General features: G+C 33.1%; 1 protein-coding gene across 1 annotated transcript in view; it reads left to right on the forward strand.

Moving 5' to 3' along the window:
• Positions 1 to 19,455, forward strand: part of COL19A1 (collagen type XIX alpha 1 chain) — a 330,132-nt gene that overhangs the window by 168,147 nt on the left and 142,530 nt on the right. Inside the window, exon 15 of the mRNA XM_033217563.1 lies at positions 16,075 to 16,128. Within this exon, the coding sequence (XP_033073454.1) occupies positions 16,075 to 16,128 (54 nt within the window). The remainder of the gene's footprint in view (positions 1 to 16,074; positions 16,129 to 19,455) is intronic.

Consider the following 19,455-nt stretch of genomic DNA (forward strand, 5'->3'; position numbering starts at 1 on the left):
TGCTAATGGCAGATATGTTAGATTTTCAATAATGTCCCACTTGTCCAAAACTCTGTTCATTTTTTTCCCATCTAATTCCATCTTCTTGGGAATGGATCATTTCCAATAAGCCCTTGTCAAGCCTACTCTTGCTTTGTTCATTTCCATTCTGCTGTTAAGACTATCATGTGAATTTTTTAGTACAGATATATATTTTTAAGCTAGTGAAGTTTGTTTTATATTAAATAGTGTCTATTTCTCTGCTGATATTTCTTATCTTTTCATTCATTATGAGCATGTTTTCCTTCCTGACCTTGGGAATAGTTTTAATAGCTACTTTAAAATCTTTCCGGGCACGGTGGCTCATTCCTGTAATCCCAGCACGTTAGGAGGCTGAGGTGGGTGGATCACCTGAGGTTGGGAGTTTGAGACCAGCCTGACCAACATGGAGAAACGCCGTCTCAACTAAAAATACAAAAATTAGCCAGGCATGGCATGCCTAGCTACTTAGGAGATTGAGGTAGGAGAATCATTTGAAACTGGGAGGTGGAAGTTGCGGTGAGCCAAAATCGCGCCACTACACTCCAGCCTGGGCAACAAGAGTGAGACTCTGTCTCAAAAAAAAAAAAAAATATATATATATATATATATATCTTTCTCCAATCATTCTATCATCTGAGTAATATCAAGTTGTTCTTTGTTGATTGTCTTTTCTCCTTAGAATGGATTATGTTTTGGTGCTTACTTGTATGGCAAGTAATTTTTTATTGTATTTTGGATACTAAGTTCCATTTTTTCTGAAGAGCTTTAATACATTTTTAAGGCAGGCAGTTAAATTGGCTAGACTCACATAGCAAACTCTGTTTCTCCTACAGCTGGCAACAGCTGAAATCCCAGTTTTGTTATTTTAAGCTAAGCTGAACTACTTGCAGTTTGCACTGTGTATGTTTGGTTAGGAGTCAGCCAGAGATTTGGGGAGAGCTTATATGCAGAATTTGGGACTTCCTTCCTTATTTCAGGATTTGACAAACCAACCCCACTTTACTTTGCAGGAATTGCATTTGACCTAAACTCTGTCGTCAGATTTTTCAATCCAGCAAGTCTATAGGCTTTTTATTTAGCCAACCCGTGACCCAGACTTGAGCCTGTCCTCAGACTAAACATCTTAAAAACAGAAAACTGACTCCATGCTGTTTAATTTTTCTAAATGTTGACTCCCCACCAGTATCTGCCTGTTTTTGTTGAGCTTCCAGTGTCTTCACATAGTTGTTCTATATGTAGTTCAGTATTTATAGTTGTTATCTGTGAGTATGTTGATTTAATATAACTACTAGGCCATCCTGGAAGCCCCCCCTTTTTCTATACGATGCTGAATAACTTATAATTTACTTAGATATCTTGCTCCTATAAACATAAGTGAGTTAGCCTTCACATTTCTTTACTTATTCTATTGACCTTGCCTTCAAAATATATCTAGAATCTGACCAATTCTCACACCTCTGCTATTACCACTTGGTCCTAGTTACCATTATAAATCTCTTGAGTATTTCAATAGCCAATTAATGGTCTCCCGCCTTCTCCCCTTGCTCTTCTTGCATGATTTACACAAGAAGCCAGAATGTTCCTTGTCATTCTTCTTTTCGGAATCTCCAGTGCTTCCCCACGTAATTAAATAAAACCCCAATTCCATACAATGGCCTACAAAGTCTTACAGGATTCAACTCTCATCGCATTTCTGACTTCATCTCATTTTCTTCTCTTTCTTTCTGATGTTACTCCACAACAAAGTAATTTTTCCAGAAAATTGCCCAATATTCTATTTTTTTTTTTTTAAAGCAGAGTGCTGGCCAATTAGAATAAATGGATTGTTCTGATTCAGTGCACTGGTGCTGCTTGAATTTTCAGGCTTGCAGTGAAGAGTGAATGACTATTAAGTTTTAATTCCTGTGATTTGTCTAGTGAGTATGATACAAAGTTTAAATTAAAATAAGTCTTTAATCTGTAGTTGTAGATTTTACCATGTCTTGCCTTATTCATTTTTTCATTTCTCAGCATCTTGTTAAACTCATGGATGGTAAAATTTAGCATTCTTATCAATAAAAATGTGAAATAACTTGCTATAAATTTGAGATTTATGCTTTCAGTAGCACAAATGACGCTAAATACAGTCAAATAGTGCAGTGATTCAGCTGAAATTCTCTAAGCAGCTGGCTTATTAACAACAAAGAAAAATTCCCTTATAAATATGCTTTTCATAGATATGTACTAACTTTTTGAAATTCCACATTTTAAAAATATCACCAAATCACATTTTTTCAAAAGGTATTTGGGTTCTACCACATCTGGAATGGCCATATTGCTAATAGCATTGTCATGTATTCAGTTGCAGTAATGATGGATTAGAAAAATCACTTTTGAATAATCTGTTAAAGGATGAAAATTCCTTTCTAAATTATATAAATATATTAACAAAACTCTATTCAGAATCAGAATTTTTTAAAGATACTATATTCTGATTGTGAGAAAACATAATGTCAAGATGACACTTAACCAGTGAGTTACTGGTAAACTTAAATTATCTCTTTTGTTGATATTTATATTTATGATTTACAAGGCAGACATATGTGAGCTAAAACCAATGCTGAATAAGAAAAATGTATTTATCATAAGTATACAAATTTATTTGATCAAATATAATGTATCCAAGATCATAATGAAAATCTGATAAATGATTCTGAAATATGAAGATGTTGACATAAAAATCCTCTATTAAAGGTACATATTTCATGGTTTAATCATGTTGTTTGAATAATGGCATTTTATATTAGCTTTTCCTCTCATGTTGAAATATTAGTTGTAAATCATTACATTTAAATACTCAATTACACTAAGCACAAATTCTTTGGTTATATGGCATCTGTTGTTAAAACCTTAATTTTATATAAATGTAGTGTGTCTTTATATATAACTTCATAAAATTGTGTATGTTCTATAGCCTTCCAATTACACACTATTGCCAGATTCTCCTCAATTAAATAATATAATGCTTTTTTTACAGTGAAGTTTTACTGAAATACATTACTAAGTCTTCAGAAGCAAGACAGGGACTATGAGTGAAATGAGACAGTTGGCTAACATCTCCATCTCCTTTTCTCTTACGTCCTTTGCATGTCATGTCAGAGGAGAGACAGGTGAAGGAAGGTAGAACAGTGCTATTTCATGTAATATATCCACTAATTTTAGTTCCTAGGAAAATGACTGTGTTGCTCTGGCCCTGTCTCTTTGGGGAGTTATTAAATACTCATCCAGATGGCACCAAATGTTTATGCAGAAGCCAAAGGTTAAGTCTGTCAACAGCAGAAGTGCCTTAGACATGCTTACTAAATGATACTTAAATACCAGTTCCTTGGGGCCCAGATAAATCCAGCTTAAGTGAGAAATTAGGCACAGAGAGGGTGCATAGCTTTTACTCTAAGAAAACTACCTTAAATACCATAAGCAATGGAGAGAAAATCTCAGCTGGTCATTTATAAATCAAATGACATTCAATTAGCAGATGGCCCTGATGCACAAGAGATCATATAGTATTCACATGGGGGAATCGTTGAAATAATTCTTTTTCTAAGTTGGTGTGTACAGGAAACAAAAATAATTGCTCGGTAAGTGATATGGTCCCTTTCCTCCCTTCCTCTTTTACCCACTCACTTAGTTGAATGCTTACTGTGTGCCAGATACTGTGTTAAGCACTGCAGACACAGAAACAAACAATAGTCACTGTCTTTGCATTCAGAAAACCTGCATGGTTTAAGAAAAAGCAACCAATTGGTTTAAGTTGATCATTTTTAAAATGGTCATTTGTGAATTGTGTATAAAAAGTTTACAAGTATTTATACAACTGTAGTTATGTTCATATTATACACAGACATCTAATTATTTCAGAGAAAATTATTTTTTACCAGAATTCTTGTGTTGTAATTTAAAGTTATTAACTTTAAATACATTTGAATCACAGGCTCAACTACTAAATAATGCTTTCTTATTAAAATTCCTAAGCAACTATAACAATCTCTTTTTAGGTGAATAAAATAGAAAGGTTCTTGTTATATGCCCACAGAGCATAATTCCTCTTTCCATTCTGACTAGAATAAATATAAGTTCTATAGCCTATATGTATTATAAATATTTATATGTACATATAAATGTATGTATTATAGCATAGTAATTAACAGGCTATTCAATTTAAGATTATTTTAAATTCCTCACGTATCAAAATCTGAGTTATTTAGATACTTTATGAGTTGCCTAAATTTGAATCAACACTATTAGTTTTCTAAAGTTGCATAATTTATATTTAGTTCATTGTTAGTTTTCTGAAACTAGTGATCCAACTCAGTATTGGGATTTCTGAGGTACTAATCTGCCAGTAGAAAGAAGGCAGTTGAAATATTTTTAAAAATCAGTCCTTTTTTTTTTAATTTGTGGGCAAAAGACATGTAAGGGAATTAGTTGATTAAAATATAAGTTATTTTTCTATATTACAAAGCTATTTTTATCTACTCTGTGAAGAAATACTGGCGAGTTGACGCTTAAAGCCCTGGAAATATTTATGTTTTAGCTTCAGGGAAGATTTATGTTTTGGAAGAACTTACAGTTGGTTCGTTCGACCTGGAGGTGATTTATATCTCTTTCATTAGATGAATAATTTGAGAACAGCTCCTTCTGCCCTTCTGTTTATAGTTTGCTTCTGTTTCAAAAGGCATTTTAAATTGTTTTCATCAAAAGTCCAAATTATGCATTTTAAACCCCAATCAGTAAAATTTTCTTTCCTAAAAGTGCTATGCATTGACAATTTGTGACTTCTACAAAAGAGTTATTTTATTTCATGTTGAAATACTTAGCAATCTGGAAAAATAAATTAAAATGTATTTTAACTGCCATTAGAAAATTATAAAATGGGTAAGCCTTTTGAAAAATTATATGCAGCAAAGCATGTATTTATTTCAGCCATAAATCTACATTAAAATTAGTTTAATTCAATTATATTCTAAGCATTTAAAAATCTTTTGGTAATGCCTTATATTGATATATTAAATGGAACTAAAAAATGATTGGTCTCTAAAAAGGATTAGAATTTTATTAATTCCAATTAACTGATTTTAACAAACCAAAAACGCATGCAGCTTAGCTCAGGAATTATACAGATCAAAGAACCAGGCTACCTGAGTTTGAACCTGACCATGTTTCTGTGTCATCTATAAAATGGGATACTAATATTTCCTATTGCATAGTGTTGTAGTGATGATTAAGTGAGTTAATATATGTAAAGATTTTAGAACAATGCCTGGCTTCTAGTAAATACTATTTAACTCTTAGCTATTGTTGTTATTGTTAGTTAATATGCTAAATGTGAATGGCAAAAATATCAGTAGCAATGAACCTAAAGTACTTTATGAAATAATTACTGACAAATGTTTAAAGAGCACTTTTATAAAATTGCAGGGTTTTTATGGGTAGAATACCTTCATCTTCAGAAAACTATTAACTATAAACTGAATTCTAAGTGTTGCCTTTACAACCAGTATAACCTTCATGAGGATAGGAACCATGTCTATCTTATTTACAACTGTATCCCCAGAGACTAAAAGTACTTGATGTAGTATAGATACTCAATAAATATGTCTTCTTCATAGGTAGAGGAAATAAATATTTTTCACTGACAAACATATTATTAAAGTAAAATATCATCCAATCCTACAGTGAAAATATCTGCAGAAAACTGTAACGTAACGTACTTGGATATCATAGTGAGGAGGCGATTCCCTCTTTCTAGCTACCAAACCTAATTAATTTAGGACAGGTGGTCACCTTCTACCATATTAAAAATTTTCAGCAATAACAGTCTTGATGTCACTTACTACCCCTGATTATTTTTGATCAATTTGAAAGTCATGCTTTTTGTGGGAAACAGGAATTATCTCCTTAATTAAAGACTCCTATTATCTGTTCATTATTCTGCAGACATGAACAAAAGCTTTATATAGCTTAATCCATTACTAAAGTCATCTTTTGCAAAATAGAGGAACACTGAATGTAAGGCCAGGAAACGAGATTCTATCCTTAAATATGCAACTATTTTGATTTATTTACTTATTTTACCTTGGGCATATCACTTAGTAATATGTAAGGGTCAGACAGAATGTTATTAAGGTCTTTTTCAACTCTAAAATTCCGTTATTTTCTCTTTTACCTTTCCTAAGGAATTCTATTTCCTTTAGTTGTATACCGTCTAATATCTATCTCCTTAATAATATTGTTCTTTTCCTTAAATTCCCTCTATTTTATCACATTATTTTAAAATGATAGAGAATAAATATAAGGAATAGTTAAGTCAGACACATGCCCAATGTAGAGAAAGGATTAGACTTACCAGTGTCAAGAACTGTAAAAGATATGAGATTTTACCCAACTTGAATAATAACAACTTAGCCTGCCACAGTTTCATCAATCCTGGCAGAAGACATGAAACTTCTGAGTCAGAGAAAAAGGCATTATTACTAATGGCAGCAAACAGCGTGAGCCTTATGTTTGTTTTGGTTGCCCTTGCCCCCAAGTACCAGAAACAACCCAGGTAGCTGCTACATATTCAGTGGGTTTGCATCACAGCAGAGTAGGGAAGCTGAATTTTTTAAAAATGGACTGCAGACAAACTTGCCGTTTGCCAAAAGGGAGATATTATCTTTAACATTCTAAACAGTAAGCAAATCTACCCTTGCTTTGCAGCATAAAAATCCTTTAAAAGATAGACCAGAACAAAAGGGTGGTTAGTACCTCCCTCATAAGACATGCAGAAGCACAAAAGACTCAGGGAAAGACCCATTGTCTCTCAACAATATCCATTCTTCATTTCTATACTGTCTTGGTGTCTGGCAAATTTTTTGTGAGTATATCACTCCATTAACACTCTGATCAATATTATCAGTAGAGACTGTGACCAAAACTATTCAATTTGTCTCATATAGCATTTAATTAAAGGCTACTGTTAACAGAACGCCAAGCAAGTAGATGAGGCCAGCCTGCACTATTGATCTCAACCCTGTCCCCCAGGATCCCAAACTCAAACAGCTGAATAGATCCCATAAATCATCCAAGTCTATCTTAGAAAGCCAGATGATTTGCTCCCTACATTTCTGAATTGGCCTTTCTGTTTGTCTTGAGGCATTAATCCAGGAACATCAGCAAGGACAAGGACGTTTTTTATAAAACTACAACAGACTCAGTGTGTCTCCTACTTTGGCCCAAGCGGGCAACCATAAAGATACTGAGCTAACAGTGTACTAAACCAAGTAGTCTTTAACTTTTTTTATTTAGGACCATGTCAAGGCAATAAGAATATCCAACTGGCAGAGCCAGAATTAAGTTTGAATCCTCCAGATTTCCTTTTGGCTAAGTTTCCACCCTACAGGTATAAAGATAGTTCAGAACCTAGAGCAGTTAGTGCCTTACTCACAAGACGAATAGAAATGCAAAAGACTCAGAGCGTTGTTGCCAACAACCAACTGTTTTGCATTGCATTTATTTATGAAAAAATCTTAGCAAATGTTGCTCTTTTGTTTACTATGGCTAACTATACCGCTGACTCATTCAGCTTACAGTCAGCTCTAGTCCCAGAGTACCTTTTTTCTGGTGTTTTGCTATTCTTACTTCTCTTTAGTCTATACTGTTGATTTTTCATTCCATTTCTTGAAATTCCACATTTGTCATTTGTTTTGGTTTGTTTTTTTTTCTGGCATTTCTAATTCTTTCTATTTTCCCTGTTATTGCCTTCCCTATTTTTCAAATTTTCTCATTGAGTTTCTTGTTTTCTGAGAGTACCATTCAGACCTTCTATTCCATCTGTTGTAGGCAGCTTTCTAAGCCATCTGCAAAATTCCCATTCTGTGACTACCTTTATTTTTTTTTTCTGAGTTGATTCCACTGCCACTTCTTTTCCTTGTCATCTCGTTTCTTGGTTTTACTCCTTCATTTATGTGAACATATCTTTAAACAAATTATGGAAAAAATTTGAAAGGAAGGTACGTCTTCTGGGATTTTACACGTCTAAAAATGTTTTGTTTTGTTTTTTCACTTTCACACTTGATTGATGGTTTATCTGAGCATAGAATTCTTGCTGCAAAATTATTTCCCTAAGAATTATAAAGATTTTTCTCGAGTGTCTTCTACCACATGTTGCTGCTGAGAAGTCTAAGGCCTATGGATTCTTTTTCGTCTTGGGTTCCCAAGAAGGCAGAAAACAAGAATAGTGGTGTCTGCCTTATTTATCATTCTTCTCCTGAAACTTCATTCAACAAAGCAGAAGGAAGTGACATTTTCTGTGTTTCCTTTCTGGTTAAGTAGAACTACACTTACCTCTTCTCCTTCCCCTGTGCCTTGTGATTCATGATTGAGCCCTAGGATCTGTGAGAGCATCTCCTGATGTGTAGTGATGAAGCAGTTGATATTTAGACACTCTTCTCCTAATAGAGCCTACTTTTCAGACCATTGTCTTGTGTGAACTCAACAATCCTTATACTATTGCAATCTTAATCCTCCTGAGAAAATGGATGCTTCTGGAAGAAAGGAGGAAGACCAATAGAAAGAAGTTAAAAAGAGACAATACTTCCATCTATATTTTTAAAACTTAGAAAAATTTGTTACAGGATGGAACATTTTTCTCTTAAATGTTTGATTTTCAACACCTCACTCAATTGCAACTTGAGTGATGGTGTATAAACCATTTTCACAGTTATCAGCATTAAATACCTATGTCTTTCATGTAGTATGTGAGTATCTCTGTACTGATTTATTTTTTAAGCCTAAAATTACTAGATTAGGTTTCCCATGGTCTAGTCATTTATGTTGTATAACCCAAATGCAAAAGTTACCCATGACATTAAATTTGAAATTACATGTATATCATGTTGCCCATTCTTCCAAAAACATTGGAAGACATTTTAAAACCACATATGTATAGATTGTTCCTTCCGTCTGCAGTAGAACCATGTTTCCACGTGGTCACTGACCTTTAGCAAAGCCAATTCAAAAATTCAGACTATTACCATCATCAGACAAATCATTAAAATGGAGTCAATCATATGCCCACTCGCATAAATCATTAAGACAGATGATACAAATGGATTTGACAGACCATGACCTACTAATTTTTTACTTGTCAACAGAGCCTAGAGTTAACTGAAATCAAATCATTTCATCTATTAGGTTAATACCAAAATATAACAAATCTATACAACGTTTTTCATAGTTAAGAATAATTTAAAATATGAAATTACCAAAATATGAATGTGCTTATGATAAATAAGTGCAAGTAAACCCAGAATAATTACCAAAACTAAAACTACATTATTAAAAACAATTTAAGTATTTTAAATAACTTGATTGGTTCTATTTTTTTATTAATTAATGGTTTGTATAGATACATTAATCTCTTCTGTTCATGTTGTTTTTTCAGAAAGTAAGAATTTAATCCTAATCAATGTGAGATACATTAAGGAACGCAGGTTATACGTCTTCTTTTAATGAAGGGCAAAGTCCTCCAAACGTAAGCATAGCATCTATTTTGCAATACTGCCACATAAGAAGTAAAAATAACTTGGATTATTTGGTATCAAGTAGGATTTGTAGATGAAGAATATAATTATCTAAATTAGATTTTCCATAGCTATAGCAGTTAATATTCTAACTGCTGCAGAAGTACCAAGAGAAGTGCAAAGAATCAGAATCTTAGCAGTCATTCATCCATTCGACACCTACTAACTGCAAGGCACACTGCTGGATAATATGCAGCATGGAAAGTGAGGACATACACAACTTAAAAAATGGAAAGTCTCATAATAGGAGCAAAAATTATTTTTAGAGGAACGTTTATGAGAAGTACAGATATCACAACGTCATTCCAGATTCACAGACTCTATGTTCTATTATTCAATTAAAAATGTTTTTAGCTTTATTGGCTTAATCAATAGTGACAGAGAACAAGTTATTTCAGGATCTATATAATAAAAAGATAAGTTTTCTGAGTTCAAAAAACATGGGAAGAGATTATAATTAAAATATTCCTGCAACCACATGGAATGATCATATTTCATCGTGTCCCATGTCTGAATGATTTCAGGGCTCCATATGAAATTGTTAAGTTTTAAAAGCACTATGTGTAACCCCTAATTTTTGAATTTTTGAAGGCAGGATAAAATTGTCCACCCAATTAGAGAACTGGCTTACTACAATTGGTAATGATTGAATCATTCTTGTCCACCCTAATATTTCGTGAGATTTTCTATCTAGCATAGCTCTTCCTATTCTCTCTTATCAGTGCTTCCGGGGAGATTTGTCAAGGCCTTTATTAGTGTGTGAAAGAGACACTAGTGTTCCTTGTTTCACAGGTATCTATTTCCTAGCACACACTGACTACTGATTTTGATAAAAAGATAGGCTTTTATATAAACATAGAATTCCTTTTCTAAATACTTATGCACCCTCAGGAAAATTTTTTTCTTATCATAATTGGATGAAATAACATAAAGCTGGTCACACTTTAATTTATTAACACAAACATTCTTAAATTCCACTTCTCAGAACTAATATAAAAGTCACTTCCTTTCTGGCTGCTCTAGAGGTTAAAAAAAAATTATGGCACTAATAGAGACATGAGAAAAGTTAAAATTTAAAAAAAAGAAAAATTACTTCTTGAGACCAGACTATATATTATATATTTTTACTTATTTGCATTTTTTCTTTTATAAAACTCATTTCGTGTCCTAGAACAATTCATTTTCAAGAGAAAAAAGTACACATGTAAAACAAAATTTCATTCCAATATCTCCAACTTAAAACTTTATTCCTGTTATTCCCATGTTAAAGGCACAAAATTTTCTGTAAAAACAGATATATTCTGTTTTCCATTTTAATTTCATATGTTCTATTTGAAACACAGAAAATCCTCTAGTAGTAGTTTAGAATTTATGCAGATTCTGCTTAATCTTATGTTTCAAGTCTATGAAGCATATTCTAAAGTAATAATCGTAACACTTAAAATACACTTGCATAACATTTTTGTTGAAGTGAGTATTAGGTATCATATGCACTGCAACATTCCTGGCAAGGGAGTGCACGTAATGCTTTAAAATGAAACTTTCCTTTTTCACTTCAGCTCCTTTTCTTGATTGAGAAGCTATAAATGTATCTTGCCTCTTTTCACAAATGAAAATGTGTTCATACGTAATTAATCTACCCTATTAACTCTACGAAACATCTGCTATATTTGTTAAACACTTCAAACTTCTGTTCTGAACCAGTTAATTCTAAGTAATTTCTCAGTTAAATATTTACATGGGCTTCCATGATGATAAGCTCTAACTTGTCTTAAATAATCAGCAGATTGTCCAGAGAGCTGTGTGAGATATAACACATTGTAATAGCTATCCACTGGAACTTAAAATGGTTAGCTGGCTTGGACTATTTTTTGCTTATTTTTATCTTAGCCAAAAGAGGTAACAGCCTTATGAATTCCATTCTTTGTCAATATTTTTAATGCCCAGAATTGTGTTAAAAGGAAAATGAATACCTATGTAAACCTCTGCAGATGTTTACATCGTGAAAATGCTAAATCCAATCTCAAATATCTCTTTCAGAAAAGTGATAAATCTGTATGTGTGCAAAGTTTTAGAAATAACTCAATTTACAGTTATTTTTATAGCCAACTAAGTAGATTAAAAATTAGAAAACATTGATAGGCATTTTTGTTCAGTGAATTAAATCGAAGAAGAAAAAACTCCACAGGTTATGCAAATGTGCTGTGTGTATAAAGATAACTAAGAATATGATTCTCTAACTGGACAAATTATATAAATCTGTAAAACATCAGGTTTTGATCAAAAATTGGAATAAGTTCCACAACAGAGATGCTGTTACAGTGGTAAATGATTAATTTGTAAATGAACTATAAGGCAGTGTTACTCACAGGCATCAGAGAATAGAATGATCACTTCAGACTGAGGAAGACAGACAAGATTGAAAGTTCTCCAATGTGGTATTTAAGTTCAAGTTTTGAAAATAAAAATGATTATATAAAGAGCAGAAGTCATTTCTCCAACACCAACACTCAGTATTGTTCTAACTTGGTGTTTTCTTCTTTACAATATGCCAAATGTTTATTGAGTTCCTTCTGTAAGTGTTGCAGAGGATAGAAAGAAATGAGCCTCTATCCTCTAGAGCAGGGGTCTCCAACCCCCAGGACAAGGACTAGTACCAGTTCATGGCCTGTTAGGAACTGGACCACATAGCAGGAGGTGAGTGGTGGACTGGCTAGCAAGCTTCATCTGTATCTACAGCCACTCCCCATTGCTCATGTTACTGCCTGAGCTCCACCTCCTGTCAGATCAGTGGCTACATTAGATTCTCACAGGAGCATGAACCCTATTGTGAACTGTGCACGTGAGGGATCTAGGTTGCGTGCTCCTTATGAGAATCTAATGCCTGATGATCTGTCACTGTCTCCCATCACCCCTAGAAGGGATCGTCTAGTTGCAGGAAAACAACCTCAGGGCTCTCACTGATTCTACATTATGGTGAGTGTATAATTATTTCATTATATATTACAGTGTAATAATAATAGAAATAAAGTACACACAAAAAAATGTAATGTGCTTGAATCATCCTGAAACTATGCCCCCATCAGGGTTCATGGAAAAATTGCCTTCCACAAAACTTGTCCTTGATGCTGAAAAGGTTGGGGACCAATGCTCTAGAGCTCATGGTCAACTGAAAGGATAAATGAAGCACACACATAATGACCTTTACAAAGCCAGAATAAGGAAGAATTATGGGAGGGATTCTGAGACAAATGCTGAGCTCTATCCAAGTTCAATTCAGGTAAACTGGAGGTTAAGTATGTCTGTAATTTTCATACTAAGTGATAGATAAATCCACTGTTTGACTTTACTAAATGGGAGGAACAGTGTCCTGGATCATTATAAATAATCCTGCCAGAATTTTAATTTGTTAGTTTGCTAATAGAAATTATTTTTCTACAGTTGATTGATCTGTGTTTTACTAATGACAATATTAAATAATTTTAATATTTTAAATTTTGCTTTGTCAATTTCAACTAATGTTGAACACTATGCACAAAACTATTCTGAAGATTAGGAGAACATGGCTAGAATTACAAATTGGTCTTGGATCATTCAAATAGTTAATGATTCATCAAGGATTAAAAAAGAATTTCCTCAATTTTTATCAAACCCCTAGCTGGGTCCTAGACTTAACAAAAGTGAGGAGGAGGAGATCAGAGTCATGATAACATCTAGTAGGCCCGTAAGTGGTTTATGTATGTGAGTTGGTGTCATATCTGACTACTTGAGTCTCACATACAAAAGATTATCATAAATATTTTTTGAGTTTGTTAAATACATTCCAAATCAAATGTTATATTCTTGCATTAGGTAGACTTTGCTACATAACTTCTTTAAATAGTAAAGGGAGTAGATTTTCGATTTTATGTGTCTCAGAATTAAGTGTACTCCCTGATGTGTATATGTTTTAGTAATTCATGTTTAAAAACACTGAATGAGCTGTCAACATTTGGATGAATATAAAAAATGTTATATATTAGTTTGACTATTCATGAAATGATAATAGTTGTCCTAAGGGTAGGAGAGAAGAGTTTAATCTAGAGCCAAGATCATGTCAGTCTCATAAAAAAAGATACAACTCTCTGTAATTATAAGTAATACTTGGTATATTTGAATTTCAAAATTTGTTTTTCTTATAAACACTAGGAATTTGCCATTTTAAACTTGGCCTAATTATCCAACATTACTTGATTATATATCATTTGGCAGGTTTTGTTGTCTGTTTGTTTTTTTTAACTACAAAGGGAACTGATTACTTCTTTTCCCTTGTGTTTTTTTCCTTCCTAAATCAATAAAACATAGGCTCCATATGCCCCTGTAACATTAAATTGCTCCCAAAGTAGATAAAAGAAATGAAAGTGATAAATATATTAATTTCATTCAACTATTGTGGAGAAGGAGTAAGAAACATTTGGGGGAACTGTGAGAACTGACGACATATGCAGAATTTTTTGTACTAACACTTTAAAAAATATAGTTACAGTAATTTATAATGAACTCTGAGAATATTAATCAAATGAAAGCCATCTGATTGAAAAATTAAAATACATATATCACTTTTTTATTCAAAATAAAATTAGATGGTGAAATTAAGCATGTATGACATTCATGAAAATTTAGTTTGTATGAAAAAATTAAAAATGAATATATACATAATAAGTAACTATAGATCATGATGAGTACATCTGGCATTTTAGTTTCAACATAGCCATCACTTTTTAGAAAAAGGTCATATTATAAAAATGAATCTTAATTATTTTAAAATTAGATAACACAAGAATTTCTTCTGGAATAAGGGGGAATAAATTTACATTGATTTGCATTTGTATTATCCGATTTTTCATTTATTTCAAACCATTTAGGGCATTTAATAGATGATGGGTATTTGGAAAACTTTTTGAAAATTACTGCCTTTATCCAAAAACTTTCATTAGAGTGGATGAGTTCCCCAATGTGAATTGTCATTTGGCCGTTAACAGGCACATACCATGATGAATAAGATATAGATTCTATTATAGATTATTGCCTGGTGAAAGAAATAAATCATTACATGAATAATCACTTAAATGAATTAGTGGTAAGTATTTTAAAGAAAAAGTGCAAGTGCAAGGCACTATGAGACTGAAATAAGGCATTGTCTCCAACTGGCAAATCAGGGAAGATCAAGCCTGATTTTCTTAGGATCAGTTTGGCTGTGATGTGAATGGAGGGAACAGTGTGTAGAATCAACTAGGAAACTTACAGATAAGCAAGAACATGGGAGCAGTAGGAGTGGAGACAAATGGATGAATCCAAACCTGTCTTGGAGGTAAAGTCAACAAGATTTGGTAACTGTATGTGAGAGAGAAGTTTGAGAGAGTTGAGTGTGGAGAATGAGTTCTAGATTTCTGGCATGAGCATGAAGAGAGTGTGGTATGGATTTTATTGATTTGGGGCATGGTAGAAGAGGATCCAGTTTTGGAGGGAGGATCCTGAGTTCAGCATTTGATGGGGTAAACTGTGGATGCCTGTGAGGTAGCAGCGGTTCCATCAAGCAGGTAGTGGGTCTGAATGCAGCTTAGAGATAAACTGGAGTTGTAGATCTGGGCATTGCTGGTCTAGAAAATCCAACACCCACAGATGTATGAGATCAATGTGAGAGAATGTGGACTGAGAAGAAAATAAGACTAAAATCTGCCACATTTAATGGTTGATTAGGGAAGAAAGAAGCAACAGGAAAGAAGTAGTCATAATTGCTGAAATTCTTTTTAAATGGCAATATCATCATGTTTAATTTCATGTGGAGTAAGAATTTCTGTCTAAAATAAGAATCAGGAGACTTGACTTCCAGATTAATACCTGAGATTTCCTAGGACTTTGTTATGATCTGAAAAAAAGAATGTTTATTTTCCCTACCACTTTATATTATTATGAGAAAGCAGTAAATAATATTTTTAATATTAAAAGTTCAATGTTATGAGTAGACACATATTTGAAGCCAACACCATAATCATGCATTTCCTTAGAATATACTTACAAAGCTACTCTCAGCCAAAAATGTAGTTTTATTTATAGAGTTTAAATGTACAAAGAGGTATTTTTTTCTGCTTGGAAATATTGTTACCACTTATTTATGGTGGTTTGATGTAACATGGTTCCAATCATATGGGATTCTTCACTGGCAGTGAACATTTGGTCTCACACCTGGTGCGGGACTGCGTTTTTTTCTTTCTGGAGTTAGCTACAAAGATAAACCAGTCAAAGAAGGGCAATTCGTCATTAATACATTATATAGTTCAACCTTGAAAGAGCTCAAATTACTTTAAAAGTTTGTTTTAATAAACACAATAATTATTAATTTTCACAACATTCTTTGTGGGGCAGGTGTACTTGAAACAGTCTATTAACATGTGTCTCTTTTTCCTCATAGGGTTCCCTGGGGATACAAGGCCCCCAAGGTCCACCTGGAAAAGAAGGTCAGAGGGTAAGTAAACTTGGAACAACTGGTAGGCATTACTAACTCAGGGGCTACTTATTTCAGAACACTAATGAAAATGAAACGGAAACATAGCAAGCAGATGGGCATATGGAGAGTATCAACTATCTAAAGGCTGAAATTTGAGATTTGAGATTTTGACAGAGGTTTTGCAATTCAGAAAATTCTATATTTTTCAAGATTGGCAGCACAAGTGTAGAGGTATTGTTTGAATAAAATGAATTAGCCCTAATTTGATCTACAACACTTTGGTCACATTTTTAGTTTTTGAATTAAGTTGATGAGTATCTTCGTGGAGGTCCAGGCTCTTTATTAATTCCATAAAAGTTGTGAATGTTAACTACATTCTTTATCCAAATTAAATTATTGACTTTACTGGCTTTTCATAACTCTCCTTTCATTGCCATTTATTGCCTTTAACTGAGACAAAATAGTAGCAAATAAATTGTTGGAATTGGTGGTAGAGCAATAACCTCCTGTTTCTAGTCCAGTTCAATTTCATTATTCCCCAGTAAAAAGAAGCCCTGCAGTGTTATGACAACTGGTCAGCTTCATATGAACAGTGGGCCCGAATCTTGTGGTTTACTGTTGTTATCATCATTTTAAAGTCTCAAAAAATCTTGTGTGTCCTTTCTCATATGCTTATTTATGGCAGTCTTTGTACTAAATAGCACAGGTTCTGTCAACTTCTGTTCCCTTGTTGATGAGCATTCCATGACTTAGAGAGTTTAGATGATTTGCCTAAACTTGAGCTTCTGACTCTAGTCCCACATTCTCTTTTATTATTAACCCCAAATATGTTTCTTAGACATTCTCATTTATTATTCCCAGTTCTGCCTTCTGTAAAATAAGTCTCTTTCCTCAACTACATTATAGTCCTTCAAATATTTGAGGGTCAGTGGTGTATTGTACCAAGATTTACCTTTTATCAAGTTAATAAAATACCAATTCTCTTAACTTGTTCTCTTATCATATGGATTCTGGACTCTCCAACATGCCAATAATCTTTGCCAGAAAACACTCATTGGCTTTCCAGAGGTGTCAAGAACGGGACTGGATACATGTAGTCTTACTTAGGGCACAGTAAAATGAGGCAACTACGCCCCATACCACAGACAATGTGCTTCTATTATGGCCTAAGGTTGAGCCAATGCTTCTTTGTCTGGTATTGTACTTTTGACTTGTACTGACATGTGGTCAATTAAATGCTTCTACCTTTTTATTTTAATGAAAGCTGTTAAGTCAGGTATTTACCCAGCCTGTTGTTGTACAGTTGCCTTTTTGAATCACAGAGTAGGAACTGATCCTTGTTAAATTTCGTCTTTCTTGAGTTTAATCCCTAGTAGCATTCTGTTCTTTGGGGGCTTTTTGCTTTTAAAAACTGATTTGAATCCTGTTTTCCAGTGAAATATCTCAGCTTTATGTGCTGTAAAATCTGATAAGCCTATCTTCTGTCTTCATTCAAATCGTTAATCAATCCTGAACAGAACATGGCCTGACAACCCTGTATAACACCAGCCTAAGCTACCATCTTTCCCACCATTGATGCCCTTGCAGTGTGACAATCAAATCATGTACAAATGTATTTGAACCCTACCACCTTCCCACCCACATTTCTTGATTCGGTTTGTAAGATAATTATGACAGACTTGTTAGATACTAGCTGAACTGAAAAAATATTTAAATGAGGCTTTTTAAAAATAATAATGCTTCAAATTAAAATTGTACCCTATCAAAGCTTGCATTTCATAAGAGGGTAGATTAAAGAATAAATTAAACATGTATTTTCCATGATAGTAATGAAGGAAATTAGTCAAATTGTAAAGTTCAATCACTATTTTATTTAATTTACTCCATTTATAAATGTGTATAGTCCAGATAATTTTATATTACTTTTATTTTATCTTCTATCAAGAGTAACATAACGTCAGAAACTAAAGAATGTAATAGAACTTATAGACACTTTTAGGCATAGTTTGTCATTATCGCTACTGCTCTTTCACAAATGCCCTATTTATCAAAAGAAGTAGCTAGAGCAGGTATTATTGACATTATCCACATTTACAAATGATTATATGCATGTGGATTATATCTGTAGATGCTCAGTGATTTATTCTACTTTATAAGCTACTTGAATGGGAAGCAAATGAATTTTAAAAATGAGCATTCTTACATATTTACATTTAGGTCCACCTGAGTGCCAACATTTCTTCTCAGCTCAGTAGTTAAGGAGTACTCAACCATTTCAGACATGTAAATGTACTTGTACGTGTATGCCTGTGTATATACATATGTGTGTATACATACAGATGCACATTCTGAAAGCTAAGACCAGTAATTTTTCTATTTCACTAAAGTTTGCAGTAGAAAACAATAGTGAGAAAAATCTAGGAATTTAAAATCATTTTTTATTTACCCAGTGTTAAAAAAACTCTTGTTTTTTGTTTACGAGTGTTTTACCAAGAAGGTATTGACTGTCATTAAGTCTATTTAAATGAAACATAAAATATGTGAAATTTTATACACTTTATTCCTAGACATAATGACTTTAATGAAAGCAGAACATTTAATTTTAAACAAATCATTAGCTTGTTGATTTTCCTCAATGATTAAATAGGTAGTAGCTACTACTCTACCAATATCTCACAATTATGGTGAGTTTCAAACATGAGTGTCACATTTAAACATGGTTTGAAAATTATCAAACATTATAGAAACATGTTAATATTGCTATTATTATTATTAAAGACATAGGATTCTGATCGATGAATTCTTTTTCTTTTTCTCTTTAACTCTGTGTGTAGTTTCCTATAAGCATAATAGCAACACTATCTTTTTGCAAATACGCTACAGTTCTGTTTGAAATTTTGATTAGTTGATTTGATTTTTTAAATTATCCTTTAAGCTGCTAAATCTTAGTTTATAAAGTGTTCATTTAATAAAATGTAGAAGTAATGGACTTCTTATACTTAGAAGCTATTCTTAACCTTAACAATGTTCTGTGACAATATGTATCTGAAATTTATGGGTTCTTTTATTTCTCAACTTCCTGATTTTCCTTTTATGGATCTTTTATATGCCATTATTTATTTATTTACTTTATCTTCTTGAAGCCCTGCAAGCAAAATGTTGGGTTGACATATTTTTTAGTCTTACATCCTTTATGTGTTCACACAGATTTTAGAATTCAATGAATGTTGAATATTTCCTCTAAGCTACAGGTGAGACTATTTCAGATCACAAGGAGGGAGAAGAGAATGGCGTCGGGTGTGGGGGACCTTCCTGGAAGTTAAGAGGGGGTTTAATCCATCATGA

The sequence above is a fragment of the Trachypithecus francoisi genome, unplaced genomic scaffold (genome assembly GCF_009764315.1).
Source record: "Trachypithecus francoisi isolate TF-2019V2 unplaced genomic scaffold, Tfra_2.0 Lachesis_group10, whole genome shotgun sequence".
NCBI classification, from domain to species: Eukaryota; Metazoa; Chordata; class Mammalia; order Primates; family Cercopithecidae; genus Trachypithecus; species Trachypithecus francoisi.